Here is a 12,477-nt window from a genome sequence, read left to right as displayed (position 1 = left end):
TATGTTAGCCTCTTTTGTCTTTGGTTCATGTCATTTTAAAATCTGAGCTTAGTTACTAAAATCTGTGTACGCTTAGGTAGTTCCTTTGTATTTTTGTTCCCTCTCATTTTGAAATCTTATTGAATGCTTACTCTATGCCATGCACTCTGCTAGATGCTATGGACGTAGCGGAGAACAAAATACCCATTGTCTCTGCTCTCATGAAGCTCTCAATTAGGGCATCAACCATTAAAAGCAAACCACATGAATAATAATCATAACAGTTGTTTTAAATCTGTTATGTATCTTCAGTTGATAATTCTTTTTCTCTGTATATCCTCAGTTGACACTCATTTTTTAAGATTTTGCTTTTCAATTCACCTAATGCATGTATGTGATACCAGATTATCTGCCACTTAGTTTATGTGAAAAAGCAGCATTTTTCCTCTCCTCACTCATAGTCCCATTCCCCACAATTAAACTTCTTTAAACTGTTCCTAGTTTTAGTTTTTCTGGTATAAATATCTATAACTCTAAGTTTATTTTCCCATCTCTGTTTTTCTTGGTTTGGCTTGATACCAGTTTTCATTCCATTTTATCTCATTTATTTGGCTTCTTTTTTCGCTTATTTCTTCCATTCGTACAGACTTTAATTCTGTCTAATAAGCTATAGCGAATCTAGTGAGGCATTTCTCACACTTTGGCTTTCTCTCTAGGTGGGAAGCCAGTTTGCATTTATAGCATACAGAATCAGTTCTGTGAAGAAGATAAATGTCATATGCCCTCCATGGCACTAGAACACTTTAATTTTAAATTGGAGATGTGTTTTCTAATCACAAAATAAAAAGTGAAAATCAGAAAAGTGTCAGCAGCATTTCACAGTGTGATTCTCAGCCTGAATTGCCTCCCACTTTATTCCCAACACTTCAGGAATTTGGTAATTTTTACTAACCTCAATTCACTTCTAAGTGTTAATGAGGACAGGGACACCAGTTCCATTTAGATAGCTCAACATTTACCTTTATTTTTTTCTTTCTTCCCTCTAATACAATTTCCTTCATTATCCTTTCATCCATTCATTTATTTAACTAACAATCCCAAGTGCTAGGGATGAAAAAGGTAAATAAAACGTCTCCTGTTTTCAAGGCATTTGTGTAGAAAAGAAAATACATATAAACAAGTATATCATGATGATGATAATAAAAGCTGTTGAGCAGTATAAGCCAAACATTGTTAAGCTCCACATATGATCTTACTTAATTCTCACAATGACCTAATAAATGTAGTTGCTATCATTGTCCTTATTTTCTAGATGAGGAAACTGAATATTAAAGAGAAATTTAGTAACTTGCCCGAGAATACATAGTTAATGTGGTAGAACCAGCGTCCAATTCCAGGACTTCTGAATCCAAAGCCTACCGTGATGTTTAACCACTGTTCTTGAACTCACACCTGATAATGATTAGTATCTAGGATTTTTAAAGCTCATACAAACTAATAAGAAGAAGGCAAAAATTCAGTAGATAAATGGATAAACGATACAAAAAGGATCTGGAAATGTCTAACAAATGTAACATGATTATCACCCTCATTCACTAATGAGAGAAATGCAACTTTAAACAACACTGAGGTATTATTTTACACTCTAAGGTTGGCAAAACTAAAAAAAAGTCTGATGATTCCAAGTGTTGGTGATAATATGGAAGAATAAGAGTCTGCGTGTTCTGCAGGTTGGTCATACCTAATAAAGTTAATATGTGAACGTACTTTACATTGATCAGGATAGGTTGGACAGTGGTGTAGTGAAAAACAAACTCCCTAACCCTCAGTGGCTTAACATAAAAGTTGTATTGCTCATATGTATATATATATATATTGCTCACGACACAGTTGGATATGAGTTATGTGGGCCTTTTTTATGGTGGTATAGCGATGTCAAGTGAAACATGGTGGCCTCTTAAGTTGTCACCAAAGGTAAAGAAGACTAAAGGATCCAGTGGTTTGAAAGGCCAGGTTTGGCAGTAGCTCACATCGCTGCCACCCATATTCCGTTGGCCAGAACTCAATCGGATGGCATCCATCTAACTGCAGGAGAGACTGAGACATGTAGTCTTCCTATGTGCCCAAGAAGAAGCAGTGTTGATGAACACATAGCATTCTCTGCCCCCTACTTTAATCGAGCATTCCCACAGAGAAGTTTGCATTCCCACAGAGAAGTTCACACGTGTGCGAGGAGAAATGTACACAATTGGCCATCACAGTATTCTTTGTGATGAATTATGGGGATTAATTTTTTAGGGTAGACTGATTTGTCATGAAATGGAATTCTGTAGGGTAATTTAAAAATGGACTAGAGCTACATGTATCAAAATGAATAAATCTCAAAAACAATGTTGAAGGAAAACAGTTTGGTAGAGTGCTATGTCCAAAATGATATCATTTATTTGAGATATTAGATTATGCAGACAACGCTGTATATTGTTTATGGACACATATATAGCAGTAGTAGTTCAAAAATTGTCATGAAAATGATAAAAACACCAGATTCTGGATGGTGGTTCCTTCTAGGGAGGGGAGGGGAGAGTGGTATGTGGGAGGGATGCAAGGGGGCTTCAGTTTGTAATGTGATCTAATGCTTCTTTGTACAAATTGCATAATGTTTGGATGTGATAAAATTGGGTGGTTGCATTGGTATTTATGAATCTCTTTTCTAAATGTTTGAAGTATTTAATAAGAAAAGCATATAAACTTTGAGACTTGGAAAATGATTTCTAAACTGTGTTTTAGATATAAATAGCTGAGGTAAATACTTCATTTTGTAATTCTGAGTAGGTTTTTTTTTTACTTACAGTCATTCTTTTAAAGAAATAGTTATTCCCATGCTTGTAAATAAAGCTGCTCATTTTATTTGCCCTTGCTCATATAGAGTACTTAAATTATTACATTGCTACTAAAATTATCTAATAGAATTATCTAATTATCTATAGACCCTTGAGCACTGCAGTTTTCTAGTGACAAGTAATTGTACCATTGACTTTGTAGACAAGTATGAACATTTTACAATCTTAAAAATTTTTAATAAATTTTACATTGTTTCTGACTGACAGCTTATTCACATACTATGAAACACTGCATTCATTTTCTAAGCTAGTATTTACTATAACTGATCTTTTTAGAACTATTAACGTTGAACAAATACATTTTTCAGGCAGTGGCACAAAGAGGAATGGTGAGGAGTTAGTAGTAAGTTCTAGTCTAGGGGTTAGGGCCTAGACCCTTGTTTTGGTTGTACACTGTCTTGACAAATGACTTGGCTAAGTCACTTAACATCTGGTTACAACAGCAAAATAGGGGTGATGTTCAGGCCTAGACTGGGCAACTTGTGAGTCCTTTAATATTTGTTGATGTAAATCAGAACATCTTGAAGAAAATGTTGAAAGATAAATCATGATCATATCAGGTAAACTTTTAGAGATTGCAAGTTAGATTTATTAGCCTATTTGGGGAACTATATACAATGTAAATATGTTGTTATTGGAATTTATAGTACAGAAAGTGAGTGTTCTGCTGTAAGAAGAAAATCCATGATCTTTTTTTCTTATAGACAAGCAATCATCTCCTCGGACCAAAACCGTTTCCACTAGACAGATTATTAGCAATATTATATAGTATTGTGGATAGCAGAGTTGCTCCAACAGCAAATATCTTCTCCCAGGTAATGTTAATGATCGGTTATTATGTATCATCTTTACCTTTATGGAATTCTTCAGGTAATCTGATCAGTAGAGTTCCAGGCATTTAGATTTTTGGTCAGCATATGTTACTAATTTAACTATATAATGAACAACGTCCTTGGTAAGTAATTGAAATTGCAAATATACAATTTTCAAGGGTGTTACTGAATTGCATATATTTAAAGGTATAATTTGATGACAGAAACAACTTGTTTCTGGTCTTTTTCTTTTCTCAATAAAGGAATTTTTAAATGATTATAATTATCTTGCTGATTAAAAAAGTGGCTTCATGATTAAATTGATGAATTATAGAAATATAATTTAATGAAAAAATTTAGAAATGTATTTATAAGAAAATAATCCATAATATTCTTATTCCTCACATATATACTTTGCAGGTTGACAGTATGCATTTTTAAAAAAATGATGTATTTTCCAAAATGATTAAGTTCTTAAAATTTTCACTAGATGGCAGCAGTAGCATAAAAATAGGAAATAAGACATTTATAAAGTAGCTAAGGTTCTTTTTTTAGGTGACATTTAAGAAAAACCTATTTGTTAAAAATGCAGTTACAGTAGATTTCTTAAATGGTCCAGAAAAACAGCACTTAGCACATGGTATAAATGGATAGAAGAAAAACCAAATGATGTAACTAGTATTTATTGAAAAGCAGTCACCTCAGATGTTTCAGTGAGCATTTTATTTTATGTATGTTTTTAGGTTGAAAAACATGTAAATAATAGCATTTACATTTTAATTCACTTCAAATAAATTTGGTTCCTGAATGGATATTAGACTTTGTAATCTAATGCGTGATAGTAACTTTTGATTATTCATTTAAAGAAGTCTTTGGGGACCAAAAATAGCTATGTTCTCAGTGTGCTCGACATTAAAGTTAGATAATTTTTATATAAGTCAACTTTATAGAAAATTGTGTCTACATTTATTACATTTTTGAAGAAGGGTAGTCTAGTGAGTTATTAGGTTATGTAAATAACTAGCTAGATGAGTAGGTGGATGGTAGCCCTAATGCTGATAGTTTTAAAAATCTAATTCAGTTTTAATCTGTATTACAGGGATTTTTTTGCCATGTGTGTGTGTGTATGCATGTGTATATACATATTTAAATGCTTTTGTCTGAAATTAATTTTTAGTCAAACTGTACATTTTATTAGTAGCTTTCTACATATAACATGTGAGGTTTTTGTTTTGTTTTTGCTGTTGCAATAACTGAAATAGACATCAGGTATTATGATCTTTATTGTAAGGAATTGAGCCTCAGAGAGATTGATTTTTCCCACTATGACAAAATGAGTAAATCTTTGAGAAAGCCTAGGGAAGTGAAGGAGACAGTGCTTCTAAACAGAGCAGAAAGGTGTTTGTATCACATGTGATTAATATTTCTTGGGTGCCCAAAAATTATGTTTGTGGGAGACACAAAGAAGGATAATAAATGTGCATTTCTTTCTTCCAGAGAGCTTATAATTTATTCTGGGAGGGGGATAAAAAAACATGTACATAGAAGTAATATTGTAAGGCTGTAAGTGAATGCTAGATAGTGCTGCTGAGAAGTTTAGAGTAGAAAGAGATCACTTTTGGATTGGACAAGAGGAGAGAACTTGAAGGTATCACAGGAAAGGTGAAAAATGGGGCCGGGCTATAGAGAATCAGGAGGATTTTTTTCTTTAAATGTTTCTAATTTATATACGACATGTTTGTTGTACAAAAATGAGTAAATAAAAAAGGAAAAATAATATTAAAATTAGCTGACATCTTGTTTCCAATGGATAGAATTTATAGAGCTCTAAGAGGGAGGATAATATGACCAAAGGTGTGGGACTAGGAAAAAAAGCAAGGCACAGTTGTGAAGTGTCACACCAGATTAGTTGAAAGTAAGCGGGGTTATACTGTAGCAGTAGTAGCAGTCATTGTAGTTCTGATCTAGTACTAATACTGCCACCACCACACGTCACACCTTACATATGGTACCTAACATTGGTAGAGCATTTCCTAGCAGCAGGTCTAGGTTTATAGGGATGGACAATCAAAAATAATGATAGGCTGCTGATTTAGAGATCTACTAGCTACTCTGAGGCTGTGATTATAGATGAACAATGTCACCAGTCTTTGTTTTCAATAATGCCTATAATGTTGTAATTAAACAATTTAGCCCCAAATGTATCTTAATTTTTAATGAAGCTAAATTCTTTTCAGCGTTAACAACCTCAGTCTTTTTATTCTTTATCTCTTCTAACTAGCAGTAATCAAAATAAATTTTGTATATTTAAAACACGGCTTTAAATGAACTTACGTTTATTTGATGAGAAATCATTTAGGACTTGATCTCAGTGATTTCATTTGGGACACAAAGGTGGGGCCGGGGGGCGGTACAAAGGGATAGTTACAGTCATCCCTCCATATTCGTAGGTTCTGCATCCACAGATTCAACCAACCGCAGATTGAAAATATTCAGGAAAAAAAAATCCAGAAAGTTCAAAAAAGCAAAACTTGAATTTGCCTCACTGGCAACTATTTACATAGAATTTACAACTATTTACATTGTAGTAGGTAGTATAGGTAATCTAGAGAAGGTTTAAGTGTATGGGAGGATGTGCATAGGTTATGTGCAAATACTATGCTGTTTTATATAAGGGACTTGAGCATCCTCCGGTTTTGGTATGGAGGCGTGGTGGGTGGTATCCTGGAACCAATCCCCAGCAGTTACTGAGGGGTGACTGTATAACTAGCCCTAGGAAGTTTACCTTTACTTTTGTTTGGTCAGTAGAGTACCAAAGAAAACCAGATAACATATACCATGTTTAAAAACAAAATGTGGCAGGAATTGCATCCAAAAGAAAGGTATTTATCCCATGTGCCTTATATTTTTTCTTCCCATTATCTCTTAGTGACGTTTTCTATTTTTCTCCTTTTATTTATCCATCAAAACTGTACTCTTGCCCATAGGAATGACAATTTGTATTTAACCTGTACACACTTAATTTTTTAAGTGCAAAACAAGAATATGACCACATTTGTATTGGAAGTACTTGATATGAACACTAGATGGCAATATTGTTGCATTCTAGCTTTAAAATGAGCAGGAAAACCTAGCTTTACTTGTTAATATTGTCTTTGATATTTAGAGAGAGCTGTTTGTTAATTTAACACATTAGTTTATTTGCAAAACAAATTTGCCTGAAGATACTTAATGTTATGTGTTCACGCTCACACTTTTACACTTTCATGAAAATGTAAATAAAATTGGTAAGGAATTGTTTTGCATGAATGTTTTCCACCTGGAACCAAATTGCTTTTTATTGGTTATAATATGTCTATATAAGGTGGTAAAGTATTATTTTTCTATTCATTTTGTCTAACTGCAACTGTTTTAAGGATTTGCTTTACAGTAATGTGTTATTTTATAGCTTCATTTACCAGTTACATAATTATGTATAATTTTTCACATATAGTAAATTGATTAAATGTGGTATATACATTCAAAATCCTTTTGAAGCAAAAGTTTATTTCCATCACATTCATTTAAATCTGTTTAAATCTATTCTGTCATGAAGTTATAAAAATAGTAGCTTAAGGAATCTCTAATATTATTAAAAGTCCAATTGAGAATAATAGTCAAATTCATAATAGTTGAGTAATAGTGTATTGTAGTTGGCATTCTTCTCAATTTCTTTATTCTTTACTAAATTTTAGATAAAATTCTCATTAACTTTTTAGTCTCATAAAAAAGTAAAGGAATAATAGCACATTTAACATTTTACAATAGGTTAATGCTCAAATTTATTGAACTGAAATATAGTTTTTAAATTCTTCTTAGACCTTTAAGATAATTTCATCTTATCCAAATCCTTATACAATTTTACATTCATGATCATGGGTCATTTTAAAAAATTCATTCAAATAAAAAAATGTAGCCTTTCTATATATACCTAAACTTCATGAATGATGAATCATTAATTCTGGTGTTTTCATTCTTTTCTCCTGTCAGCATGAATAGAATGTAAATAGAATACCATTTATTTATAAGTGGTAGAATATAAATAGAATACCATTTATTTATAAGCAAGAAATGGTAATTTGTGTAGGTATTACCTTCAAAAGTTAGTTATGAGATACATTTTTGAAGACCATTTATTATCTTTAAAAGATATTGAATTGCCTTTTTTTCAAAAGTATATTAAAACCAGGTTATGCTTTTAATTTATCTTTTTTTGTCTTGAAGAAAAATGATAAATTGTTTGGAAACTTTTGAATTGTTTATTTCATTGTTTTGATATTTCTGTATCTTCTCTTACTCAACCTGGCCTACCCCCTCCATACTCTTGTAGTTAAGTGAAGGCAGTAGGAGAACAGTTCTTTAAGATTGTCAGATATATCATTTATTTTAAAATATTGGGACTTCCCTGGTAGCGCAGTGGTTAAAAATCCGCCTCCCAATGCAGGGGACATGGGTTCAAGCCCCGGTCCGGGAGGATCCCACATGCCGCGGAGCAACTAAGCCCGTGCACCTAGAGACCGTGCTCCGCAATGAGAAACCACCGCAATGAGAAGCCCACGTACCGCAACGAAGAGTAGCCCCCACTCGCTGCAACTAGAGAAAGCCCGCGCATAGTAACGAAGACCCAACGCAGCCATAAATAAATAAAATAAAATGAAATATTAAGCCATATTGCTGTATATTTTCCCAGAGGATAAAATTGCTGAAGAGTTTATTTCTGAAATTATTGGTACAGGTTTCTAAAGTGACTTTTAAAAGGAAAATTATCTTTAAAAATTAAGGACATTCAATTACACATATACTTATATCACATATTATTATTGATTTTATTTGATCAGTTAGCATTTTGAGAAATTACTTTTGAAGGTAATTCACTGTAATTCTACAGTTTGGGAGGTTTAAAATAATAAGTTCTTTTTTAATTGTAAGAAACTGCACTCTGAATTAATTTCAAGAAACAAGTGAAAAATGAGAAAAGGAGCATAGTTCTTTAGTTCTGTGTACCAAATTGACAAGTTGTATTTTTCAGTAATTAATATTTAATTTCTGAATCGTTTCCTATTTAGTTGTGCATAATTTAATAAGAAAAAAATTTAAGTTAAAATGTCCTTTTAAATTTATTTTCAAGAGTATAAATAAGCATTATGGAGCAAAGTGTAGTAATATATATATATTTTCAAAAATACACATTTCCATTTTCTTTTGAACTCACATCATGATACTATATATTAGAATATATTTGGACTTAACGTTTGTTATATCAGTTTAATTTTTTAGTCATAAATCAACTTGATCTTTTCCCACAAGTGTTGCATTAATTGTAATAGCATTTAATTAACCTTATGCTTTTTGCTCTTTTAAGTGTTGGTTTATGGTAAAGATATATTTAAACTAATTATTTTGGGTTTTTTAAATAATTTTATTTGTTTGGCTGGTTGTGTTGGGTCTTTGTTACTGCTCGCGGGCTTTCTCTAGTTGCAGCGAGCAGAGGCTACTCTTCATTGTGGTGCGCGGGCTTCTCATTGCGGTGGCTTCTCGTTGCGGAGCACGGACCCTAGAGTGTGCGGGCTTTAGTAGTTGTGGCTCGCGGGCTCTAGAAGTACAGGCTCAGTAGTTGTGGCACATGGGCTTAGCTTCTCCGCAGCATGTGGGATCTTCCCAGACCAGGGCTTGAACCTGTGTCCCGTGCATTGGCAGGTAGATTCTTAACCACTGCGCCACCAGGGAAGCCCTATTTTGGTATTTTTGAAATGAATTTATCATTAATCAGAAAGCAAAATGATTTAGTTATTTTACGTATGGAAGTTTTTGAAGTAGACGCTTAATCTCTAGTTTACTATAGCTGTAGGAAGATGTTTTTGCTATAAATTTTAGGGCAGGTTACATTTATGTATTCAACCAAAAACAGATTTGGCATTTTTCTTCAGCTATAGTAGATGTATAGAACATTTATATAATTTTCAGTTTTTTTTTAAGGTGAAGGGATTTTTGTCCGTATTTATTTAATTAAAAGTGTTTAAATGTAATTTAATTCAAGCTTCAAATTCACAGTCAGTATTGATCTTTTTTCCCATAGCTGGAATTAAAGTTTTCTTTGCTTAAAATTTCATTTAACAGATGTTTATTAAGGACCTATTATGTTCCATGCTCTGTGTTATGTAAAGAGAATACAAAAGTCAAGAAAATGCAGTTCTTGCCCTCAAGGACCTTATGGTCAGTCTGTGGCTTCCTCTGCCCTTCATTAGTATTGTGTGCAACTTCCAGATTATACAAGAGTTAAAAAAAAAAAAAAAAAAAAAGAGTTAATTCATGCTGAAGGAACTAATACCTAAATACTTGAAGTGAAAACTAATACTTAAATTTGTAAAGTGAATATATAAAAATAGGATTTTTCACTTCAGTAGTCCATGATATTTGATAATATAGATATTTAAATGTCTTCTTCCAAGTAAAATAACAGACCTACTTGTTGAAATTTTCATTCTGACATTCCTTGAACTTAGTGTTATGGAGCACAATTGTTTGATGCCTATGTCATAACTAAATTTGGTTACTAATTAAATTATGACATTGGTATCAAACAGTCAGTTAAAACTTGAAACATAAGTTATGGACAATAAGTAGTGTATTATGCATAGCATATTATATAAGCTAAGTGGCTTTTCTTAAAGTTACATGGCTACATTTCAGATACCTTATGATTAAAAGTTATTATGTCACTCTTTTATATGCAGTATTTCAAACTACTTTTATAGATTTTTAACCAAAAGCACTTTAACCAAATAAACTCATTTTATAGACTTATAAAACATCTTTATCTTAAAAAATTTGTTTGTGTATTATATAAACTATAGTTGTTTGATTTATATTTTTTAAAAGGTAATTATATTTATCAAATGATAATCATGGAACTTCAGAAATCATAGTTGATGAAATACTATCCTTTGCATATATTGCTTAGATAAGAATTTGAACCTTGTAAACATGAAACGTAATATCCTAAAATCTAGCTATATAAGATATTCATACGAAGTGATTTAAGTATGAGAATTAGTTTATAGATAATGAAGTTGGTGAACAAAAGGGGCAGTTTTCCTGAAAACAAATTCCCTGGTTACCAGAGTATTAGAAAATGTGAAAAGTTCTTCTTTTGCAATTTTTCTGTGTTTCATTTGACTTGTAGCAGCATTCCAATGTCTCTATAATATACAACTGAAATGCTTGATGCCATTAAGGTAAATTATGTAAATCACAGGAAATATCCGAAATGCTAACATTTTCTAATAATCGTACTATGTTTTTTCTTAACGACATCTGAAATTGTGAGGCATTCCATTCCATAGATAGTGCAAGAGCCTTACTTAATGCCTACTTTGCTGATGAATAGGTCAGCAGGGGTGCTGTTTGATAGAGGCGGGCTCTTCTCTAGCAGGGAAGAACCTTACCATCGTGATGCTCTGTCTCCACTGGTGCAGTAAATTAGATTCTGAAATCTCCTACTACCCTTGGTGTGGATGTATTACCATTCTGCCTCTCAGACCACTCTGTAGTAGGTGTCTATTTCAGGAGACTTTTTAAAATCCGTTTTGTCGTGCTTCATATTTGGAAAGAGTAAAGTTGAACTAAGATTTTCACCAGCTGCACTATTGTTGTAAGGAATACTAAGTATAACCAAGGGTAATAAAAAGCACAACTATATTTTACTCTGTTGCCCAGGGATAAAATCTTTCTCATTTTCATTTGTAAAAGGACAGTGTTTACCCCTACCTTTCTCCTGTCTTCCCTAAATCTGGTGTTAAATTTCTTCAGTGTAACCACTTTGCCTTTGTGAATGTATTAGCCCAGCCGTAGGCATGTTTACTGAACTCTAGAGAAATGGAACCATTGCTTAAGGGTGACATGTAAAATACTGCCTAAGGGGTAGATATACTGCATAAATTATGCTTTCAACTGTTGAATAAAATAATATCTTGGAACCTTTTGTAGGCAATATTTTATGACTACTTTTCTAATAAATATACCAAATGTATACCCTTTATTCACAGTTTTTGGGGAAAAATACTGAACACCAATAAATTTTATTTGACTTTGCAAATATTTTGCTGAAAGCACGCACAAAAATGTTTATATGGGTATGTGCTTATACATGACTATCCAAGTAAATCTGTTAGTACAGAGACTATATAGGCAAATGCATACCTTAGAGCTTTATGACTGGATTGTTTTAATGAGGATAGGAGTTTTGATAAGAACAATTTAGGAGTTAAATGATTTGGAAAAAATCTACATTATGGAAATGTGTGCTACATTTTAAAATACTCTGTAAAAAGTTGATTAAAAGACATGTTGATGCTTAAGGGGGTTTCCAATGAGAAATTGTCCTGATTCCTTGTCAGCTCACAACTAATCTGAGTCCTTTGGAGGATATTGGCCTCATCTGCCCATAGTAGACATTTTTCGTGAGCTGGTGCTACACCAAGTCCTTGTCCTTTCCCCTAGATGAGAAATTAAGGTCCTTGTTCCCAAGTCACCTCTGGAACCTAAGGTGTTCTCTCACCTTGGCCACTGAATAGTGGTGGAGAGCTGAATTTCCAATAATTAGGAATAAGAAGGGGAGCTAGGTTTATCTGGGAGTGTCTTATGTATTCCCTTGGCTTCAAATGCTATGTGTATGCTGATAACTTTTTCTTTTTAATATTTATTTACTGATTTATTTTTTTGGTCGTGTTGGGTCTTAGTTGCGGCAC

At 32.8% G+C, this 12,477-nt stretch overlaps 1 protein-coding gene across 2 annotated transcripts in view; it reads left to right on the top strand.

Moving 5' to 3' along the window:
- Positions 1-12,477, top strand: part of ORC5 (origin recognition complex subunit 5) — a 72,826-nt gene that overhangs the window by 35,425 nt on the left and 24,924 nt on the right. Inside the window, exon 12 of one of the 2 annotated variants that reach the window (XM_022554355.2) lies at positions 3,584-3,694. The exons of the other annotated variant lie outside the window; for it this stretch is intronic. Within the exon in view, the coding sequence (XP_022410063.1) occupies positions 3,584-3,694 (111 nt within the window). The remainder of the gene's footprint in view (positions 1-3,583; positions 3,695-12,477) is intronic. 2 annotated transcript variants of the gene reach the window in all.

This window comes from Delphinapterus leucas, chromosome 9 (assembly GCF_059928025.1).
Source record: "Delphinapterus leucas isolate spDelLeu-1000000601 "Yukka" chromosome 9, BTC_Dleu_Yukka2, whole genome shotgun sequence".
Taxonomy (NCBI): domain Eukaryota; kingdom Metazoa; phylum Chordata; class Mammalia; order Artiodactyla; family Monodontidae; genus Delphinapterus; species Delphinapterus leucas.
This window is presented reverse-complemented; position numbering and strand designations above follow the sequence as displayed.